The sequence below is a fragment of the Octodon degus genome, unplaced genomic scaffold, assembly GCF_000260255.1.
Source record: "Octodon degus isolate 3935 unplaced genomic scaffold, OctDeg1.0 scaffold00155, whole genome shotgun sequence".
NCBI lineage: Eukaryota > Metazoa > Chordata > Mammalia > Rodentia > Octodontidae > Octodon > Octodon degus.
In genome coordinates, this window is record NW_004524731.1 from 1,288,528 (window position 1) to 1,310,587 (window position 22,060).

The 22,060-nt window shown below is 45.8% G+C and overlaps 2 protein-coding genes across 8 annotated transcripts in view; one reads left to right on the forward strand and one right to left on the reverse strand.

Annotated features, from left to right (window-relative positions):
- The window catches only part of Angpt2 (angiopoietin 2), a 52,459-nt gene extending 42,816 nt beyond the window's left edge, over positions 1 to 9,643 (forward strand). The window contains exons 8-9 of the mRNA XM_004642506.2: positions 4,266 to 4,396; positions 6,918 to 9,643. Coding sequence (XP_004642563.1) covers positions 4,266 to 4,396; positions 6,918 to 7,078 — 292 coding nt within the window. The 3' untranslated portion in view covers positions 7,079 to 9,643. The remainder of the gene's footprint in view (positions 1 to 4,265; positions 4,397 to 6,917) is intronic.
- The window catches only part of Mcph1 (microcephalin 1), a 194,755-nt gene that overhangs the window by 100,316 nt on the left and 72,379 nt on the right, over positions 1 to 22,060 (reverse strand). For 6 of the 7 annotated variants that reach the window (XR_002818332.1, XR_002818331.1, XM_023702611.1 and 3 more), the window contains one exon: positions 9,741 to 9,818. Coding sequence is in view for 5 of the 7 variants with exons in the window: in XM_023702611.1 (XP_023558379.1) it covers positions 9,741 to 9,818 (78 nt within the window). In the remaining 2 variants the exon portion in view is untranslated. Of the gene's footprint in view, positions 1 to 9,740; positions 9,819 to 21,482; positions 21,645 to 22,060 lie in introns of those variants that run through there. The other variant, XM_023702613.1, reaches the window with a different exon arrangement.

The window sequence follows — 22,060 nt, forward strand, 5'->3', positions numbered from 1 at the left end:
GGGTCTGATAAGGTCAGTGAAATCCCTGCAGGATTTATCCTAAGAGCCTGTACCTCAGATTGTAGAACCTTTGTCAGTGTCAGCCATGTGGATGAGTCACGGCCATTGCTTAGCCAATGTGTTTCCTTACTTTTAAACTCTAACTTTGGTTTAGAAGGTTTTCTGCCTGGGGTGTTTCCTAAAAGTCTATGCTACACAGATCAGCCTACAGAGTGAATGCTGTGTGTCCCTATTATCGTAACAGACAACTTTCTCCCCAAGGGACTAAAAGTTAAGCTACTGTTTGAAGTTTAAACACATTAATTACTGTGTTTAATCCCAAAGTGAGGATTGCCTGCAAGTATAAAAATGGAAAAATCAGGCAACTGCTGTGCTCTGGAGTGCAGCACCCGACCCACAGCGTCCCTTTGGGTTCCTGGGCTCCTACCCATGTGGTGGCAATAACCGGTAGTACGTGTGACCTGGACAGAGAATTTCCCTTCTGGCTGTAAAACACCACTCAAAGAATGCCAAAGGGGAACAGCACTTGATATGCTACACACAGACAGCACAGAGGCCAACAGTCTCCAGTGCAGGAGTGTGGCTGGGATGTGGGCCGCGGGCACTAAGGAAGGGGCTGGGGCAGCTGTCACCAGCACTCCTCTGCAGGAGCCTGAGCAGTAGCCCTGGGTAGCCATGGGGCTGTGCAACACCTGTGTCGAGCCCGCTCAAGGGCCGCTCACAGGAATGGTGCAGGAGGCGGCTGTCCTCAGCCAGGCCCACCTCACCAGTGCCCAGCTCCACCTGCAGGGAAGCATAGAGTGAACAGCCCAGGGGCCCCAGGGAGGGGCCCGAAGGACAGAACAGGGACACAGGCCAGAGTCCTAGGGCCTGAACCATGTGCCAGGACCATGCCACAGCTTCAGACTTGGGTTCCGATTCAGAAGTGTGCCTGCAGACAGGCGAAGCCTGATGTCGGCGAGGCCCATCTCTCAGTCCTCAGTATGGTAAGCAGGGCTCCTGGAAGGCCAGGATACGTGTATAAGACAGGGCAGCAGGCCCACTTGCCCCCCAAAGACCAGAGCCCCACTGGATGCCAAGACGCCAGCGGTTCTCACTGTGTCACCTCCAAGCTAAATATTTTCTCAACTGGCAACAGTTAAGAATCTACAAAAGAGGAACTTAAAAAAGGAGACACAAAAAATTAAGGATTAGATGTTTGTGTAAGAAGATTTAACAGAATGGGTCATTACCCTCATATGCTGATGTTAGGAAGAAATTCTAAACTAAGATGGTTCTTAGTGGACATTTCCTTTAGAATGCCATCAGGTTTTGGATACCCCATTTAGAAAAAGACACATGGGGCCGGGGAGATGGCTCACTGGAATAAGTGTTTCCCTGGCAAGCACAAGAACCTGAGTTCAATCCCCGGTTCCACAAAAAAAAAAAAAAAAAAAAAAAAAAAAAAAAAAAATCCTAGAAAAAGACACTTGTTTAAAATTCAATTTCTTTAGCAATAGAAAACATATTCTATAAATATCTCTGTACTAATAAATCACAGTGTTTGATGTGACAAAATATTAGTGATGTCACTAAAACTTTCAGTGTCTACAAATGTTTCAGAATACGAATGGTGTGCTTTGCCCCTTAGGAAATGTTCCCCAAATGTTGGAAAACGGAACAGTGCATGTGCTAAGAAATGAATATATGCAGTACCAACAGGATAGAATTCTTTTTCATAAACCGGAAGCTATTGGTATATTAACCCTTAAAAATTGGTCACTTTTAAAAAATGTATTTAGTACAGTGTCTACAGGGTCTCACTGCACCGATCGGACTCATAGTGCTCCTCCTGTTTTCAGCCTCCCAAGTGCTGGGATTACAGGCATGAACCACCATGCCCCATGTGAGTCGCCTTCTCAGTACGCCTTGGGGGCAGGGCCAGCACAATGTGTGGTGCTCAGGATCGAACACCGGCGCCTGCACCTTGCCTAAGCAGGTGCTTTAGTCCACTGAGCTATCTGGCCAGCCCTAAAAGTTGGTCACTTCTTATAAACCATTCAGAGGTCTTTTGAGAGTGACTGTTAAGTGTCCCATCGCCTTTTCGCTGTATTCTTGCAGACACTCAAGTCACACAAAAGCAAAGTGAGCTCAGGAGTGTGGCGAAGTTAGCTGGGCATGGTGGTACACATCTGTAACCCGGGCACTGTGGTCAGGCCAGCCTGGGCAGCTTAGTAACAGCCCATCTCAAAGACAACAATAATAACAGCAAAAAAGGAAATGAAATTTAGGACAAGCCAAGAAGGATCAGGGTGCTGAACAGGGGCACGGAGTGGGGATGTGAGCAGGTGTAAAACGTCTAGGTTCCATCCTTCATACTGCAAGAGGCAAGAAGGAGGACAAGGAGAAAGAGGAGAGGAAGAAGGAGGGGGAGAAGGAAAAAGGGAAGAAGGGGTGGAGGGAAGGAAGAGGAGGAGGAGGAGGAGGAGGAGGAGGAGAGTAGCAAGAAAAGGAGAAGGGAAGGGAGAAAGAAGAAGGAGGAAGAGAAATGAGAATAGAAGAAAGGGACAGAAACAAAAAAAGGTTGTTCCTGATAATCAAACTGTAAATGAAACTACTTTAAACCAGTGGGCCATCATCAAAGACCAAAAGCTACAGATTTCAAATAGGCAGTAATAAAAATAGCATCTCCCCACTCTGCTTGCCAGTAGGGAAGTGTCACGAGCTGCACGGGGGCAGACTGTGCAGGGAGCCAGGACAGGCGCGCAGAGGCGCAGCCAGGGAGATGGCCCGGCCGGGCCCTGCTCAGGTCCTCAGGGAGAGCCTGCAGGGGGGCAGAGCGCCACCTGAGCGAACCTACCGTGTTAGGTCTGCAGCAAGCAGCAGAGGTTGGGCCAGCCTGGTGCACTTTTCAAACATACAGGAAAATGCTGACATTCACAAGTTCAGTCAGCGCTATGCGAAGTACCTAGCGCTGCTGCATTAAAAGAAAGTATGTCTGAGTCACTGACCTGGCAGTCACCCAGGAGCCACAGGCAGGGAACTGCCTTGCACGGGCTCCAGTGACACCTTCCCACCTTCCTCTGCCACAAGCAAATGTCTCTGTGAAGTGACCTAGGATGGAAGCCTCGGAAGGTAGCATACCGGTGCAAGTCTCAGCTCTACAACTTAGTAGGCTGGACTCTGGCCTGGTTCTGACCTCTCACGTAGTGACATAGTGGCTGGCTCTGGGGATTCATGGGACTCGACACATAGATCAGCTAAGTGCCTGGAACCGAGAGGGCCTTGCCTGTCTTCTCACTTTGTTCCAACAGGCATTCTTGTAAATTATATTAGTTCCAAAGCAACATGCTTCCGAGATGCTCAGTGAATACAGCAGGTTTCACGAAGACAAGCATACAGGAGAACCCTGCGGCCACTGCAGGACTCTGGATCTGTGGCTGTGCTTCTGTGTGTCTGCATCTCCCCTGAAACATGGGGACGTGGCGCACCAGCCCCGCCCAGCGCCAACATCGACATCACAGGCCCCACTGTCGCAGACGCCACCGCCACTGCATGTGAGCAAGCTCTGAGATACACCTGACCACTTGCACACGAAACTCCAGAAAAGCTCAATCTTTTCAAAACTTGTGCACCCTTCTTGCCTTTCTTTAGGTTCTCCTCGTTGGGCGAGCTGGCTGATGGCAGGCATGCTGCCGTGACACCCTAACAGCACACGCTGCCTTAGCAGGCCCTTCTTTCCTTTCTCAGAGCTGATGGGATTACAGTGCTGTATGGAAACAAGGCAGAGCAACACTAGGGTCATTTGCCCACAGCTGCACCTGCTGCCACTCCAGCCACAGTAACCGTTCCTTGTCTGATGTCCCCTCCACCTCACACCCAGCCCTGCTGAAAACAGTGTCTTGGAGGTCACCCGGTTCGCATCTGGTACTTTCCATGGGGTGCAAACCAGAGACCTGGGTGGCTGCTGCTGGGCTGCAGTTCCCTCTTCTGCTTATCTGAAGGCAGCAGGATGATGAAGTATAGGGCTGTACAGGGCCTGCTGATACGTGTGCAAGTGATATGTGCTGAAGTTGTCATGAAAACAGCCCTCTTTGCCAAGGGATTTGATGATAAGTCAGTTCCTGTTTACAGCAGTGCAAAATGTTTTGTCCAGAGTAGGTACTGCAGTGCACCGACAGCACAGAACTGCTTCTGTACAATGGAATTCTTCACTATGAAAATTTTCCACTACAGCAAATCAACAACTCAAGCCAATTCCATCTTATTTTTTCCTTTGCTTACAGGATTCACCTTAAAGGACTCACAGGCACAGCCGGCAAAATAAGCAGCATAAGCCAACCAGGAAATGATTTTAGCACGAAGGACGCCGACAACGACAAATGTATCTGCAAATGCTCACAGATGCTCACGGGAGGTAGGGATGACTCTGTCTTCCTCTTTGTCCTGGATCATTTCACAGCACGAAAGGTGAGCCACTGGGGCTTCCAGCTGTGACAGGAGATGGTCCAAAACTTCATACATAGATAAACTAGCCGGACACAGGTACATTTTTTTGTTTTTTAGACTGTTGGGTTTGAAGACAGAATGTGATAGTGAGTGAGAACTGCCAGCAGGTCAACTGTGTCCCCTAAGGACCCACCCTTGGCAAGGAGAGGGGACAGTCCACACTCTGGGCTCTCTCGAGTTTGTGTTTGCTGGATAGAACATGTTAGAACATGTCTCTTCACTTTGCTGTATTTCTTATGGATATGTTAATGTTAAAAAAGCAATTTTTAGTTCATATATATTTTATTAACACACAGCAAATATAAATACAAATACAAAGAATCTAAGCAACTTGCTTTTTCAGTGCACCAGAGTAAGTGATTGTTAACTTTAAATTAAGGCCTTTTTTGCTTTCTACCCTGACTATTTTAAAACAGAAAGCACTCCCCAAGTAGACTGCTGTGGGTTGGGCTCAGAAACATTTAAAAGCTGAGAAGAAACAACTGTTAGACAACTTGTGCTTCTAGTATTTTAAAGTTTAGGAATGAAGTAACACACACTAGCTAGCAATGACCAAGATAAGAAAGAAGACTGACAGATGCTGTCTAATTGGTTCTTAGAAACACTAACAGATTTTAAGGAGCACCAGGAAGAGTGCCAACAGGAATCAGCAGAGTTTAATGAGGAGAGAGTAAAAGTTATTTTAGGAAAAACGGACCTTTGCTCGCCAGCGCAAAGCAAAGCTTGGAGCTGTGGCTGACGTCTCTTATGCAGGTCAGGTGATGCACTAGACAGGCGCAGGACGGACGCTCACGGTACACTCGCACTTTGCGTAGGAAATGCTGACAATCAAGGGGAGGACTTATTTATGGCAATAAGTGAAACCCAGTCATTTTCCCAACTTTAAATTTCAGGTCTTGACTACTGCAGGACTTGGGCCCTCTTAAAACTTCAATTCTGGTTCCTGAGATAATACAGTCACTGCTTGGTGCCGTGGATTTTCCCTCAAGTCATTATTTCACATACAGAAAAGTTATTACTTGATTTTGTAAAAAACGTCTGGTCTCCCTCATTCCCACCACAATAATCTTCTTTAAAGTCACTGACAAGGGGGCACAAACACTCTTAATCCTCTTTCCTGTCCCCCATTCCCACACTCCGGGCCCGTGTGCCTGACAGGCTGGAGGTTCCCAGACCACCCGTGGGCCGTGTGTGACTCCAGAGACTAGGAGGTTGCACACATATCCAAGGAAACAACATATTTATTTACCCGGATCAAGATTTAAGGGCTGAGATTGGAGCTGCGGAAAAGACAGGGAGAAGAAAAGCAGCCCCACAGAGAAAAGAACAGTCTGGGCTGCAGGAGGCCCAACTCCTTCCGGGGTTGAGACCACAGAGAGCGTGGTCTGGGGGCGTGAGATGTGCAGACAGACTTGTGCCAGCAGTCTGATGCTCCTGACTATTCCGGGCAACACTGTCGGCTCTCCTCATCTCAATCACCTCGCACCAAGGGCTGTCAGCAGGGAGAAGGCAGGTGCTGATGGGGCCACACACTCCCGGGTTTTTAAAATCAGATGCTTGCTTGTTTGTTTATGTGTTTGTTGGTGTGACAGAGGGTCTCCTATGTTGCTAAGCCTGTCTTGAACTGGATCCTCCAGCCCAGCCTCCCAAGTACTGAGGTGACAGGTGTGCACTACCACTCCCACCTCTGCAGCAGGGCGGTTTTAAGGAATCACAGTTTACAGATGTGGTAAAAACTATACTAATACCACTTCCTAGGTACCAGATTGAGTTTCATTCACTTTGACTTATTTTATTAACTGCTGAGCCATGACTAAAGCTGTGCTACTGTTCTTTGTCATCCAAGCATTCGGCTCAGAGGTATCATACAATGGAGCCCCACATCAGGCACTGAAGACTCATTTCAACTCACACACATAGAAGGGGTGCGTCCTCTGGACCCTGCCCACCTACTGTGCCGGCCTGCTGCACGGAGGCAGCTGGGCTCCTCCCCATCAAGCTCCACTGAGTGCTTAACATTTGGCTTCTATTTGAACCAAAACAATTGTTGATAGAGGGGAGCCCGAACAGCTCAGCCCACATGCTGCAGGAAAGTAAGCCGGGCTGGCGCGCTCCACGGCCCCTGTGAGGCCCACTTAGCCCTACTTCCAATTGCACTGTGTCTACCACCCAGATGCCCAGGGGTGACAGGCCATTCCCACAGCACAAGAAAAAGGCAAGCCAGTTCATAAGGACACGTGCCACCACGGAAGTAGGATGGCATGGGGCCCACGTAGGGGCCATGTTCCTGCTCACACAGCACGTCCCATGGCATGCCATCTGTGTGTGCCTGCTGAGGGTCCAGGTCGCGATGACCAGCTCAGCCAAGCAGCGCTCTGTGCAGTCAGCCTGACCTCGCTCCTGACTCCTTTTATGTTCTGCTTTCACAGGCTGGTGGTTTGATGCATGTGGCCCATCTAACTTGAATGGAATGTACTATCCACAAAGGCAGAACATGAACAAGTTCAATGGGATTAAGTGGTACTACTGGAAGGGGTCAGGCTACTCGCTCAAGGCCACCACCATGATGATCCGGCCCGCAGATTTCTAAGTGCTGAAGCCACCCTGGAAGAGTCCTGTACCATTCCAGAGGCAGGTCCGAAGCACTGAACGCAGGGCTGGCCACATGCTGTCTCCGCCCTCACCGCAGGCAGCTTCCACCCTGCAAGCTCCTGACCATGGCTGAGACCAGCACAGCATCACTAACCCTGCATGGCTCAAGAAGCCGAAGCGAGACCCACACCAGACACAACCTGGTAGAGTGGGCTGGTGGCCCACCTTCATGGAGATCAGTTAAGGCTGGGAGAGATGACAGCTCCCAGATTCTGCTGTCACAACCGCGATGTCATGTGCGCGTTTATCAGTAAATAACTGGAAACAGAACACTTGACGCTACATAGAGCAGATAATCTTGGAGCCGCATTCCTCCAAGCACTGTTTATAGACTGTGTAAATAGCTGTGTACCCTGAAGTTGGCCATCACTACTACCAGGAAAAGACAGAATTCTCCAAGCCATAAGAATATATGATATATTCAGGGATTTTGCTGAGAAGTGCTTATTACAGTTTAATATTTGGAAAAACATAGTGCATTTTTACTCCTGTATGTGCTTTAAATTTGTATTTTAAAAATAGCATATTTACATATATCTTGACAGCTTAATTTTAAGTTAATGCTCAAATACATATTTCAAGTTTATATGATATGAACTTCCAGAATCTTTAAAATTACTAATAGAGGTGATTGCTATTTGAGTTTATATGAAGAGTGTACTTTTTAAATTCTGCCTGGCTGTTAAATATGAAGGTATTTTTAGTAATTAAATATAACTTATTAAGTGGGATAACTATGTTTAACTTCTATGGTAATATTGTAAGTTCCACAATCTGGTTATACAATAACTGTGCTCATGACACGAAAAAGTTTGACTTTAATGAAGGAAACTACACATAAGTATATAACACAGACACTGTCTTCTCACTATCGCAACAAGTCTATGTCCTCACCTATCTAGATTTATTTTATAGACCAAGCTGAAACTTAATTTGTGTTTGAGAAAAGCATTCCATCTGAGACATTTACAAAGCTATAATGCTCAAGATTTGACTTATTTAAGAAAAAAAATTTGGCTTTGTAAGATTTTGTTTCTTACATCCGTCAGCAGACTGAGAGGAAAAGGTGTTTCAGAATGTGAAAGAAGAACCTTCTGTGAGCGGCTACCCGAGAGCTCCCAGAAAGCTTGTGAGGACGCAGCTTCACGCCCAGGGCCATAAAATCTAAGTCTCCCCAACTCAGCTTCTGTGGAAGCCCTCGCAGTACAGTGGGCGCTAACGAACATCTGCGTAATGCATTTGGAAGCAGGTCTCACAGTCACTCTGAGGCACAGCTAGAAGGAGCCAGCGCCTCCTGTGCATGTCTTCCTGTCCTAGCAGTCCTTTTCTTTATTCTGCTTTCGTATGCATTCATTCCCCTGAGTCCCTCAGCACTGGGGTGGGGTGGCGCTGCTCAGAGCTGGGCCAGGCTGCGGCCCCCGAGAGCCTGCAGGCTCTGGCCATTTGCCATACTGTGTTTCCCACCCACACCGGACCTTCCCAGCTGCGAACTGTTCCTCTTGTGACATTTGAGAAGGACTGAAAACTCAATAAGGCTAGAATTGATTCACCTCTGGTTTTAGGAAACCTGATTATTGGAAAATTTCAGCCCACAGTAAGTTTCTGAGGTAAGAAAATGATAACTAGAAAAAACTGAGAACAACAGACCATTCTATCAATTTCTCAGGTAGGCAGGAAAAATAAAATTCAAAGACAAACCTTACTATGCTACTTAGAGTTATATATAATCTTGCTTGACGGAGAATGGGAGGAATTTGTGTTTTTACTTTACACTTCAATTGCTTATCCAGTATTTCAAACAAACAGTCCTGCTGGGAGGAATTTTTTCTCTCCTTAAGAAAATATTTACAAAGCTGAAAGGAAATCAAAACAATAATCTGAAAAATGAAAACCAAAACAAAGCCCTGACTAGAGCGTTGCCGAGCCTCCTGCCACGTCACCGCCAGAGGCTGACTCAGGCAGTCACACCGCACAGACGTGGCCAGGCCAAGCGCTCAGACACCAATCTGAAAGAATTAGCTGTCACAAAGCAGCCAGCAGCCCTGAAAACGAAAGCTGACTTCTGCACCACTGTGCTTCCAGTCAAGCGTCAAGTGACTCACTCCATTCTTGCTTAATCTGTAGAAAAATACAACCTGGACCTTTCCCATTAAACATGGGAAACACAAGTCAGAAAAACTAAAGCAGAACTGAGGAAAACCATCACAATATGAAGGCTATAATAAAATGCTAACAAGACACCACTTTTATACCTATCAGTTCTATCTCTATTAATAGTAAAGGCATTTGTTTTTAAAATAGTATGCAAGATAAAATGCTACCTTCCCAAGAATACAGTTTTTAAAATTACTTTTGTTTTCCTCAACTCTGAAGGCTTTCGTAACTAAAATTTCTTAAGCCACCTTTTTTCTTCAATTTTACAAAGTATCAACACATTCTCAATATGATCTAATAAATCAATGAAAAGCATCACATTCTATGGCTATGTCTTTAATTTCAGCATGACTGCACTCAACTTAGTAAGTTGAATTTATGATTATAATGATTTCCAAAGCAAATAAAACTGCATTTATCATAAGAAAAGAAAACATCTGACTTACAGGAGCTGCTGGGAAGTAGGTAGAGAGTTCAAAAGGCTCCTCAGAAATCCAGTGACCCAACTCCAAAGACCACAGTACCTAGAAGGGATACAGCAAGCAGAACAACACGACATATTCATTAGGCTTGTGTGGGCAATGACTGCCTACAGTCACCCTGACAACATACCTGATGAAAGAAACAAAGGCCAGTGACCTACTGCAGACCTGAAACAACTGTGTTCTCTGGACTGAGATGCCTACAGACTCTCCCTGCCATGTGAAAGTTATGAATACTAATAAATACTTGGTTAAGAAAAAGTTTCATGATGACTAGAAATATAAATCATTATCTCAGAGAAGTCAAGTACTTAACCTGTTCTTAAATATATGAATATATATTAATTTCAAGTTATCAAATTATAGTCATTTACAAACACTCCTCGGTAATTGTTTTTAAAAACACACTGGGAGAAGACAGACCACCAGCCCAAGCCAAGCAGTATTTCTTCAGATTGGCACTTGGTTCCCAGTGATGCTGGTGCCTTCAGGAGAGCAGAAGGTGTCTTCTGAGAGTAAAGCATCTAATGTGCAAACTTTCACCTTCCTTTTTACTGCCATTACCACTCTGTTATTATTTTAATCCACACATTTTTAAATGATCAAAAGCATGTTTTCATTTTTAATTCCATGTTGAGATTCCACAGTCATCTCTGTCTCATGCCCAAACTCCCTGGTAATGTTTCTACAGAGGCAGACTCCTGCGGCTAAAGTAATCAAACTGAAATATACAGTCAAGTTCATTTTAAACTGGATTTCTATTTCTTCCAACCAGTGGTCCACGATGCTTCACCTGAAGCACAAGCTACTTTCTGCAAGTGATCAAGAATGAGCCCAATTCTTCCTATTTATTAGTTTCTAAGGTTCACTAATGTTGGTGGGAGATCAGTTTTAAATATTTGCTTCTTTAAAACTCTTTCATGCAGCATGAGAGGACAATGTATTTTTCTTAGTAAATGGGTATAATAGTGGGATAAGTAACAACAGAACACAGAAGGTGAATGCAATTCTCAGCACCAACCTGATCTTTAAAGAGGTACCTTTATTTACTCAACTACTACACTGTCTGTTCACTTATGAACAATTTAATGAGAGTCCACCACAAATAAAAACCTCAGCCAGGTCCTGGAATAAAAGCTCCAAACTTAGTCATCCACAACTGATGGGAGACATGGAGAAGCCACACAGTATAGAGGACCAGGGAAAATGCACAAGGCTAGAAGCATAAAGGGAAGCCACACAGGATGGGTGTGGAGGACCACCTGAGCAGCTCTCCTTGAAAGAAGAGCAACTGTCTCCATTTTGACTGAGCCTGACCCTATTTCCTCGTATTGTTATGTACACAGCTGGCTAGGACTGCTGTTTATCCTTCACTTGGCCTTAAGCAATGTGTATTGGTCTAGCTGAGGTGCTGGTGATAGTCTCTGAAGGTGGCGGGCGTGTTTCCCTGGTAACCCAGACCTGCTGCTCTCTAACATGAGCTGGGTCAAGACAGGACAAAGAGCCAATGTTCCGCGCCACCAGCTGGGATCAAGGCTCGAGATAGAAGCTATGACTTCCTGGGGCTTGAAAGCTAAAGTACCAGTCCCCCCAAAACGTCAGATACTATCTCTATAGCATAAAGTAGATTACTTTCTCTGCATATCCTCTCTGCATATGGCAGAGGTAAATGTAGGCCACCTACCTAGCTCAGTTTACAGTACTCACCTACTTCCCACAATTCTCAGTCATTCCTCCTCAAGCCACTCATCCAATGAATAAAACTGGGTGAGGCCCTGGGTCAACCTTTTTGTTCCAGAAAGCCATCTTCATGGCTGGACTTAGTGCCCCTTGGCTCCCCAATAATTATAAATATGTTTTAGTGTCTTTACTTTTGCCGTGGATTGCACTGGGAGTGATAGATTCGATTTAACTTGGTGGGATTCCAATAATGTATCTTTGGGATTACAAATATTAACTTCTTGGACCAAGACGAGAACCAGGAAGGGACTCCTAGAGATGGGAAGCATGATGGGAAATCGTACAGGATGGGAAGAATGAAGGGAAGCCACACAGGATGGGAACCATGAAGGGAGGCCACACAGGATGGGAACCGCGAAAGGCAATCACTTAGGATGGAGATACGAAGGGAAATCACATAGGATGAAGGCACTAAGGCAAATTACACAGAATGGGAAGCACGCAGAGAACTCACAAAGGATAGAAAGAATGAAGCGAAATCAAACAAGATGGAAGCGTTAAGGGAAGTCACACAGGATGGAGGCATGAAGGGAAATCCAACAGGATGGGAAGCATAAAGGAAAATCACACAGGATGAAGTCATGAAGAGAAAACACATTAGATGAAGGCCGGAAGAGAAGTCACACAGCATGAAAGTATGAAGAGAAATCACATAGGATGGAGATGTAAAAGGAAGCCACACAGGATGAAGGTGTGACGGCAAGTCACACAGGACAGAAGCACAAAGGGAAGCCATGTAGGAACTACTTCTCTCAAAGGATGTTATGAGAACCTTCGTGTGGGGCAAATGAACTCATTCAAGGAGAAGAAAGAAAAGGTGCACTTGTGAGCAGACATTCAAAGCTGGGTCACATATCATGAGTAAGTCGTCAGGCAAGGACTGAGTCAGGCCTATCCATTCCTTCTTGGCTCCAGCAGATGTACCACAAGCAAGAGGTGAGGTGAGAGTGCTGACTGGGCAGAGGGGGAGACGCAGCAGGCAGCACAGCATCTGGACCCCGGCGAGCTGAGCCACCAGTGCGGGGCGAAGCAAGAGAGTGGAGAGTTGATCAGCAGCCCCAACCGGAAGAGCAGTGGCTCTGGGTGAGAGGGCAGCATGGCAGAACAGAGTGGACCTCCGTGTGGGCGCACCTGTGTCCATTAGAGATGGAGGACAGCAAGCTGTGATCCTAGGAATCCTGTTTGGTGTAACTACTCAGTCTTTGATCAGCTGTGTAAGCAGCAGCATTTTCTCATGTAGGTTCTTTCCCTCGTTTTTAATTCATAAAAAACACTGGGGGAAATTTTGTTAATGAATTGAATGATCAAGGTATTAGAAAACTGGTAGCTTTATACTCAGATCAGGTTTGTCTCACTCTTTATGGGTAGTGGTAAAAAAGATTAAAAAACATTTACTTTATTACTATTATCGGCCATCGTATTTGATCATGTTCAGAGAAACAGGTCAATATGTGTGGTTCTCTAAAGTTCATAATGGAATTAACATGTACAAAGAGGTCCATTTTCAGACATGAGGCAATGTGAAAGGGCACGGAGGGAACACGGCGTGCCTGAGAGAAGCCAGGAGCTAGGCTTAAAAAAGTGTGTGGCACCACAGTTCAAATAAAAGCCACATTAAAATGTCAAGTGACTTTAAACAGCCTTGAGGAGAAAGCTCAAGCCAATTTGTTCCCTTCTAAATGTTAAGAAAATAAAACCACAAGAGAGCTCCAGTAGAATTCTGATAAGTAAACTGACACATGTAACTTTATGTGCACTCCCCAGAATTCATATTGCCTAAGATAGCAGAAAACAGTAATTTATTAAATTCCTCAAATCAGAAAACTAGTGTTAAGCTCTGGCTTAAGTAGTTTTGATAGCCAAAGCTACTTTTGCCTTATCAGACTGTTCAGAACAGGGAAAATCCACTTTGTAAGGTCACAGGTAGGGTTGTAACAAACAAGAAAATATTTAAACAACATATCTCCCATAAAATATCTGATAAAGCAAAAAAACTGAAAAGTTAAGTAAAGTAAGTGGTGAGGATGCACAACAGTAGAAAACCAACTTCTGATTACAGCCCTTAAAATGGGTACAAAATTATTTTAGCCTGGGGCCGGGGCGATGGCTCAGTAGAATAAGTGCTTCCCTGGCAAGTGCAAGGGTCTGTGTTCAATCCCCAGTTCCTCAAAAAAAAAAAAAAAAAAAAATTAGCACCTACTGCAACAATTCTCAGCATTTAGTAGTGACACATGGACAGTAAAAGTGGTCTTTTTGGACTTTTGAGAATTATCATGCATCAACTCACACTGCTGATGAACTCACCTACAAACTACTTTAGTCTGAACGGCGACTAGAGAAACACTCCCCACAGTGCTGGGCTGACTGCGCAGCTACTTCCACACCAGGGGCAGAGATGGTGTTCTCACCTCTCTGCCTCTGCACCCTGCAGGGCAATGTCAGGCCGGCGAACTGCAGCGAGCTCAACTACAAAACGATGCTGCTATTACATGGAAGCCAGGGGCAGCATCGAATTCAGCACAGAAGGGAAGCTGACTTCACAGCAAGCACAGCAAGGTGGGCATGCTGCCTCTCTACTGTTTTCTGGAACCAGAGGGACAAACTGAAGGGAAAAGGAAAAGAGGCCAGAGAAGACAAAAATACAACAGTAACTTAGACACTGTAGAGTGGATGTGTGCGTGGTGACTCACTGGGAAGGGTGGAAATTCGCATGTCTGGAGAAAGAAGAAAATAGGAATCACTGAATTGCATTGCAAATTCCCAGGCAGCACAAGAAACTGGGAGAGCCAAACATCTGTGAGAATGGGGCTTGGCAGGGATGAAAAGGAGTGATCTCCGCCACAGCCTGCCCTCTCCAGAGCAAGATGAAATAAGGTCAGGGTGGCTTTTTAGAGGCTGACAGGGACAGACCCTAGGCCTGCTTGGTGTGGTCTCACTGACACACACCGTCAGGGACGGCCCGAGAGGATGCTGGCCAGTCTCCCTGTGGACGCTTGTCAGCCCAGAAGAAAAAGGCAGGCAAATACTGCCACGTGGACCTCCTTTGCCCCTCCCCCATCTGTCAGGTAATTGGCGTCCACTTGGCCACACCTATTGGCGTCCAGCTGCCGTAGTATGGGGTCTCACATCCACCCACTGAGCAGAGGCTCCTGCGAAGGACACGGAGACCACACAGAAAGGGAATGCTGGGTGGGAAGTCTAAGTGTGCCTCTGTCCATGAGCCTGTGGATGTGAGTTTTGAGTGGACAAAATCACCAAGGAATTTGTAAGTGGTGTTTTCAAAAAAGAAAATGGAAATGACCTGACCTATACACACATCTGAGAGAAGAACTGTAACTTGGGTACTTGGTGGAGGGTCAGCTGATGGTGGGTATGAGGAAAAAGCCATCAAACTCTCAGTTATTAACTCGGAAAGCAAGCAAAAATTTAGCAGAAATTCAACAATCATAGTAGAGTAGGTGGCCCAAGCCACAGTAATTACATGATCTAACATATGTGTGTGTTCACACACAAAATGGTAAGTAAAAACTTATGCCATATTGAGCAGATGGCTGAGAGGGGAGTAAGGCCAATAGCAAAAGACAACTATAGAATCACATTTTCTATCTACCCCAACCAACCCCATGGCAATGGAGGCTCAACCAGGGCCTTTGCACTGAGCTGCAGCCCCAGCCTTCACATTTTTAATGTCAAGACAAGGCCTTACTAAGCTGCTAAGTCGTGCACCTTGCCCTCAACCCTGTGATCCTCCAGCTCGAGCCTTCTGAGCGGCCGAGGTTACAGGTGTCTTCCCCCAACACCCAACTTACTGCTCCATCTTTATTTCCCACAGAAGTCTATACATAGGTAATGCCTAAAAGTGGAGAACCGAAAGAAGCCAGGAAAAGTGCTTTATGCAGAAACAGGGAGGCAGGTCTGAGATGCAAGCACCTCCACACCTGGTGGCAGCTCCTGAGGGAAGAGCTGTGCTGTCTGTCCCAGGCCTCTGTGCTACACCTGACCTTGCAAGCACTTTCCTGTGGATAATCTGAGCCTGAAAAGTCATAAATATAGCTCACCGAGCCTTCTCACTGATCCCTCATCTGGACTCCTTTAACACCCGAATCTCCAACTTTGTTCTTCTTTTGCAGAAATGCTTGTTCTACGCCAGGTATGGTTGTGCGCAGTGGGAGACAGGGGCAGAGGGCCCACAACGCAAGCCCGGCCTGGGCAAGCTGGTGAGACCTTGTCTCAGAATAAAAGCAAGCAAGCCAGGCAGGGTGGTGCACACCTGTAATCCCAGCACTCAGGAGGTTGAGGCAAGCGGACGGCTGCAGGTTTGAGGCCAGTCTGGGCTACAAAGTGAGTTCAAGGCCAGCCTGAACAGAACAGTGAGACCCTGTCTCAAAAAAAAAAAAAAAAAAAGACAACAAATAAAAATAAATGTTGGGAATGTGCCTTAGAGTGAACCCCAGCACTGCTCCCAGCAAAACACCACCAGAAGTGCCCTGGTCCAAGGGCTGGTGTGCCATACCCATGGTGAACTCTTGTAAGCCTGTGACCTGGAGTAACTCAGTCTACAGATCAAAACGGGAAAGCAGCTCAACGATACGGCGGTTTCCAACTCAGGAGCAGAGCACCCCTGGCCTTTCATTTAGGTCTTCACTGCTTTCTTTTGTAAGCTTTCAGTCCTGAAATGTTTCGGCAGATGTAAATATTTCAGTTTCGGATGGTGCTTGTACATGAAGCATTCTGGGAAATCAGGACCCCAGCTGTCCCCTGCCAGGATTCCAGTAAGTTTTGTGCTCTGACCTTGAACTCTGTAACTTCGCTCAATCTGCTAGTTGTAAGAACTTTAAACAAGACAGCTTGTTGGGTGTTTTCATGTGGACAATGACATCCTCTGCAAATTGAAACAGCTTTATCTCTGCCTTCCCAACATGTGTGCATATTTTATTTCTTGCCTTGTTACACTGGACACAACTTCCAGGTCAGTGAGGAAGGGAGAACTTTATAGGCTCTGGAACTACTCTGTGAGGCTAATTTTGTTATGAACAGGAGCATAAAAACCTACAGCATTCTTGTGTATAAATTAAGGTATTGATGGAGAGTATAAGTTTTTTTGCTTTAACTATTTTTAAAAAGTGAGTCTTTTTAGGAGTTTTAGGTTCACAGCAAAATTCAGAGGAAGGCAGACTGCACTAGACTGGCAGCCTCCTGTTCTCAACTTTGCTGCAGAGCGAGGGAGGCTTCCTGACGTGAAAAGACAGGTCTGTAACCCGTGCACGTGTGGAGGGGCATCGTCCAGCTCCCATGCCCGGTGGTGTCAGCTTCCTGCTCCCCAGAGAACAACTGGAAAATGGTGGTGGAGGAGGCCACCATCCCAACTAGTGCCAACGCCACTGCTTTTTCTTAACATTCACCTCATTAACATTTTCTTCACTGCCTAACAAATTATCTTTAGTGTCTAAGATAAAACTTATTCAAAAGGTATTCTGTAAGCAAAAATGCTAAGTGAGGTGTGCTTAATTTTTAATTTTCCAGAAAAAATTTTTAAAAGGAGAGGGAAACAATACCAAGCTATTTTAATTAACAACTGGTATGGAAACTATAACTAAAACATGTAGTTAACTAAATTCAAGAATTAGGGATCATGTTCATTTATTAACACGCATATCTTTTGATGAACAAAACTACTGTGTAATTCTAACACTGAGTTTACTCGGAAGTTTGAAGTCACCAGCCTGCCCAACCCTGGCTCTAGGCCTGTCTCCAGGGCACACTGTGGAGGTCAAGCACAGCTTGGTTATCAAGTGTGCTCGTGGGAACGGACTGCTAGGGACAGGGCCTCTTTCCAGGTAGAAGCCTACACGACGCTGCGCGCAAAAGGCTTTCTGGAGTACTTAACACACACCAGTTAACTGAATACCAGATAGTACAGAAATCCGCAGCACAGATTTAACTGGTGTAGTCAACTGGACACAATTTAAAGGTAAACTTTAGTCCTCGCTTTCCCCATCCATAAAACAGATATGTGCCTACTTCCTGCTGACACGAGCTGTGCAGCGATGGCTAGCTTTGTCTTTGCTACAGGTTCATCCCTCATCCTCCCTCAAAACTGTGCAAAAGGCTGACCAGTAGGGTGTCCGAAAGGTACAGAAACATATCCAACATTTCAGTTTCTTTACTGCCAGAAAAATAAAAGTAAATTATTACTCATTTACTATTTTTAGCTAACAAAATTATAAAAATCAAATCATAACGCATTTCTCCCTACCCTTTACAGATTCTTTGCCTCAGTTATTAGGGTGACTTTTCTCTGATTGCAAAGCCAGACAGAGCCTGCAAGTGTGTACATGGCTTTGTTTAGCTTCCACCCTGATCCCTCCCCAGCTGGGCATGGAATGCGCTGGCTCAGTGCAGAAGGCAGGCCGTGGCTCAGCCACTCTGGCTCTTCATAGCTGTGAAACATGGAGCACATTAGCTACCGCTGTGTTGCAGGGACACGTGACACATCGTTATAAACTGGAATAGTCACCATGTGCTTAATAACAGAGAGTGGTGATGAAGCGATTTTTAGATTACAGTGAACTTCAAACAAGGCCAACAGTGTAAGTTTTAATAGCAAAAGAAGTAGGTACTTATGTCCCAAGCACTTTGGAGCCAGAAAACAGGGGTCCAGTCTTCCAAGAAGGCCAGCTTGGACTGGCCACATTTCAAGGCAGTATTTGTTCCAAAACAAGCCATCGCTTTGTATTTCTACACATCTCAGAACACTGAGAAATGCTTCCCAAAATTCCACAAAGTCCCTTTAAAGACACAACATGTTTTGGGGATGTAGTACCTGCCTCAGTGAAGCAATCTGTCATGTACAGTTTTATGGGCTGGACTGAGAATCACCAAATACAGGAATCTTTGAAGCATACAGCTCTCAGCGGTGTCCGCGTACCCACCATGCTGCGCAGCCGCTTCTTCCCAGCCCTTCTCATCACGTGGGGAAGCACCCTGGCCCACGAAGCCGCCTCTCCCCACTTTCTGCTCTGTTCTTTCCTGCGTTCCCCGAGGAGGTGCAGCCCAGCCCAGAGACATCATCCCAAAAGAATCACCGGCGATGGGACCTGTGTGTCCTCTTCCCTCAGCGTGTTCTCGTCAAGCCCACGTAAGGTGACTTTAATGAAGGCTGGTGGTGTGTGCCCGGGTGCCTGCTGGATAGCGGCAGCAGTGTCTCTTCCCTGGTTGTTACTGAGCACTTTACTTCAATAATCTTTCCAGCTCCGAGGGATTGGAAGCTGAGGTCCTGCATTGAGGCCTTACTCAGGGCCACTCAGCTAGCAGCTGGCAATGCGAGGTTAAAGTCAACATTTACCCACTAATCTTTAAAACACAGGAGGTGGTGCGTAGTCAGAATGGCTGTAAAAGATCAGGCTCAGAAGACAGCGATACTCTCCAGGCTGTCTCTGCAAGTACGTGCTAGAGAAAGTGTGGGCTGTGGATTGTGGGAAAGCAGAAGCAGAATGCAAGTTCACAACTCAGCATTTCAAGCACTATGACTGTGAACAATTTAGGAAAAGTGTCAAGTCACAGCCACCACGTACGGTGACCATATTGGGCAGTGGATTTAGCTGTTACAGATCCCCTGACAAAACAGTTCATGTCTTGAAATGTTCCCCATGACTAAGACCACCTTCGAGAAGCTTTGCTGTACCCCTAGTGAGTCTGCGTGGTTTCTCCCCTCAGCCTTCCCCTCTGGTGGTCACAGGGCCAGGCCAGTGAACGTCACTTGGAGACTGCAGTACACAAAGATGTGATGTAGCACACAGAGGCTGATGTGGGAGACCTCAAATTCCAACCCAGCCTAGGCAAGTTAGTGAGATCCTGTATGTAAATAAAAAATTTAATGGGGCAGTGGTGGCTGGAGAAGTTAGCTCACTGTGAAGGCCCTGGGTTCAATTCCCTGTATTGGAGGAAGGGGGAGACAGAGATAGAGCAGGGAGAGGGAGGGAGGAAGAAGGAAGGAGGGAGAGAGGAGAGGGAGAGAGACAGAGACAGAGACACACAGAGACAGAGACTACATTGTAGTGATGTCTCCTGGGTGATTAATCTGTTACTGAGGTGTAGAAAGCAAGTGAAAATGAACCACAATTTGTTTAACTAAGGCAGGGAAGATGAGCATCAGAATCCTTACAAGCTCTTTGCTGCTCTGCAAAGACGATCCCTGGTGGAGACTAAGTACCAGAGAGAAAACAGCACACACTATGGCAGCTACACCACCCACAATGAGCTCTAGACAAGTCACAGCAGCACACGGGCTGGCAGTTAACCTCACTCTGCAACGTAACTGCGCAGGAGAGCCACTTTCTAAATACTGCTAAGCTAGGACCTGAGTGGCCTCAACTTTTTGCACTGTACTCAAATGTGAAGTCCCGACTTCTTTATAAATAATATAAGTGCCTAATTCTCTTATCAAAATGAAACCAAAGAAATAAATGCAACAAATTCCAACGCAACTAAATAAATGGCAGAAAGATCACTCGGCAGCAGAAGATGAAGCAGACACTATCATAACCAACACAGACGCAAGCCGAGTGCTGTGGCTGCGAGTGCTGCTTTCTGTCCTTCTACCCAAGAATGAGCTGTGTGTACAACACAAGACCAGCAGCGCTCAGTCAGTCATTAAATATAAAATTTTTTAATATTCAGGTGGAGAAATTTTCTTTCAAAGAAATAAAAGCAAAAAAAAAAAAAAAAAGAAAAGAAAAAAAATTAAAGGCCAATTAAAAAAGAACCAATGAATAGGCTTACTGTGAATCTACAAGCAAGCTGTTATTTCAATTGAGAAAATCAGTTGGAATTGGTCATTTCTCATTCCCTGCTAAAGGGAATCCTGAAAGATTTTTCCTAAAACTCATTATCTAGAAAATAATTTTTTTTTTTTAATAATTTCTGGGCCCTCTGGCTAAGGTCAAGTATATCTCTGTATTTATATAGGGTCTCACTGCGCAGCTTGAAGTCATAGTGATCCTTCTGTTTTCAGCCTCCCAGAGCTAGGATTACAGGCATGCCCCACCACTCCCGGTCTGGTCAAGTTTATCTATGAAATAAATTTTAGAAGGGTATTGTGTGGTTCACACATACACAGTATCAGGTAGCAAAAAGAACAATGTTAACTGTAGTTTTCAAAAAAAAATGTCTAAGATCTAATGTATTCTTTATAGCTCCCTTCTCCAAAAACGAGCAGTATCACCAAAGCCTGATTCACGGCTGGTACTTATTCAAGGACTGGCAGCATTCACATCTGAGTTTGCAATTGCTTTTAGCTCAGGGACAGAGTTCAGAATCTCCAACACCTACTAGTGGGTATCTGAATGAAAAACAACTCAAGACAGCTCTTGAAAGATTCCAGACAAATCAAATCCAGGTTACACTGATGAATACCTGAAGGTAAGATACTTTATGCTAACGCAACTGCTGTCAGAAACATGAAGCTCTCGGACTTGCAGCCAGAGCACGCGGAGCTTGGGCTGAGACACACTGACGGCGCCCTGAAGCTGGCTGCAGTGTTCTCTATCACCGTGCAAGGAGGGCTTGCCGAGACCCCTAAGGGCTAACACAGAGAAAGTGGAAGAAAAGCAACGTGACACCTCTGGCTCTGATCTCTGAAGCACACGGGACGAGGGCCCGCGCGCCTGTGCCACCCACTTTCCACCTGAGCCATTTCAAGGTCCGCCCCGCAGAATCCACTTTGTTTTCATGGCCGTGCTTTATTCACAGGCGCTCACAATCAGCATCTCGAGTGTGAGGTGAGGCGGCCTCTCCACCCTGAGGGCTGACGGGACAGGGCCATGTGGGACGGGGGTTGGGGAGGCAGGAAGCCCCTCACAGGACCAGAGAGCAGCTCGGGGGCTGGGAGGACTGCAGATGTGACAGAAAGGGGGATGCCGGCAACGCTGTGCTGGGGTGAGGGGGGAAAGGGCATCCAGAGTCACAAAGCACGGTGCCTGACGCAGCGCAGCAACACAATGGCATCCAAGGACTCTTCAGTGAGATCGATTTCTTTACTTTCTGCTGTGGAACTTCCTGTCTCCCACGAAGAGGATGCAGAGAAACCCTGGGTTCGGTTTTCTATTCCTATGGACCAGCCAGGCAATTCTGTCATGATGTAGGGAAAACACAAATTATTGTCTTTCCTGAAAACAGAATTAATGCTGGAAGTAGGAACTGCTGTGAACATGTAGAAATTACTAACAACGTCCTCAAGGAAAAAAAAAATAACAAAATGAACTAAATAATAAGAACTGAATTTTGTCAAAAAAAAAACAAAAACAAAAAAAACACCACCTTTTTTTTATTTTTAGACTGGCTGGCCACAGACAATCATCTAATCTTGAAGAACTGCTACAATACTCCCTGAAAGAAATTTCCAGAGAATACTACATAAACCCTGAAATAAAAACATTCTCAGCAGTGTTTTTCTTGGAGGCAAGTCTTCAATGCTGGCCAAAGAGAATATTTAAAGAATCCCCTAACTGCACTGGAGACAGTGAGAGGGAGGGGGGGCCTGGGAG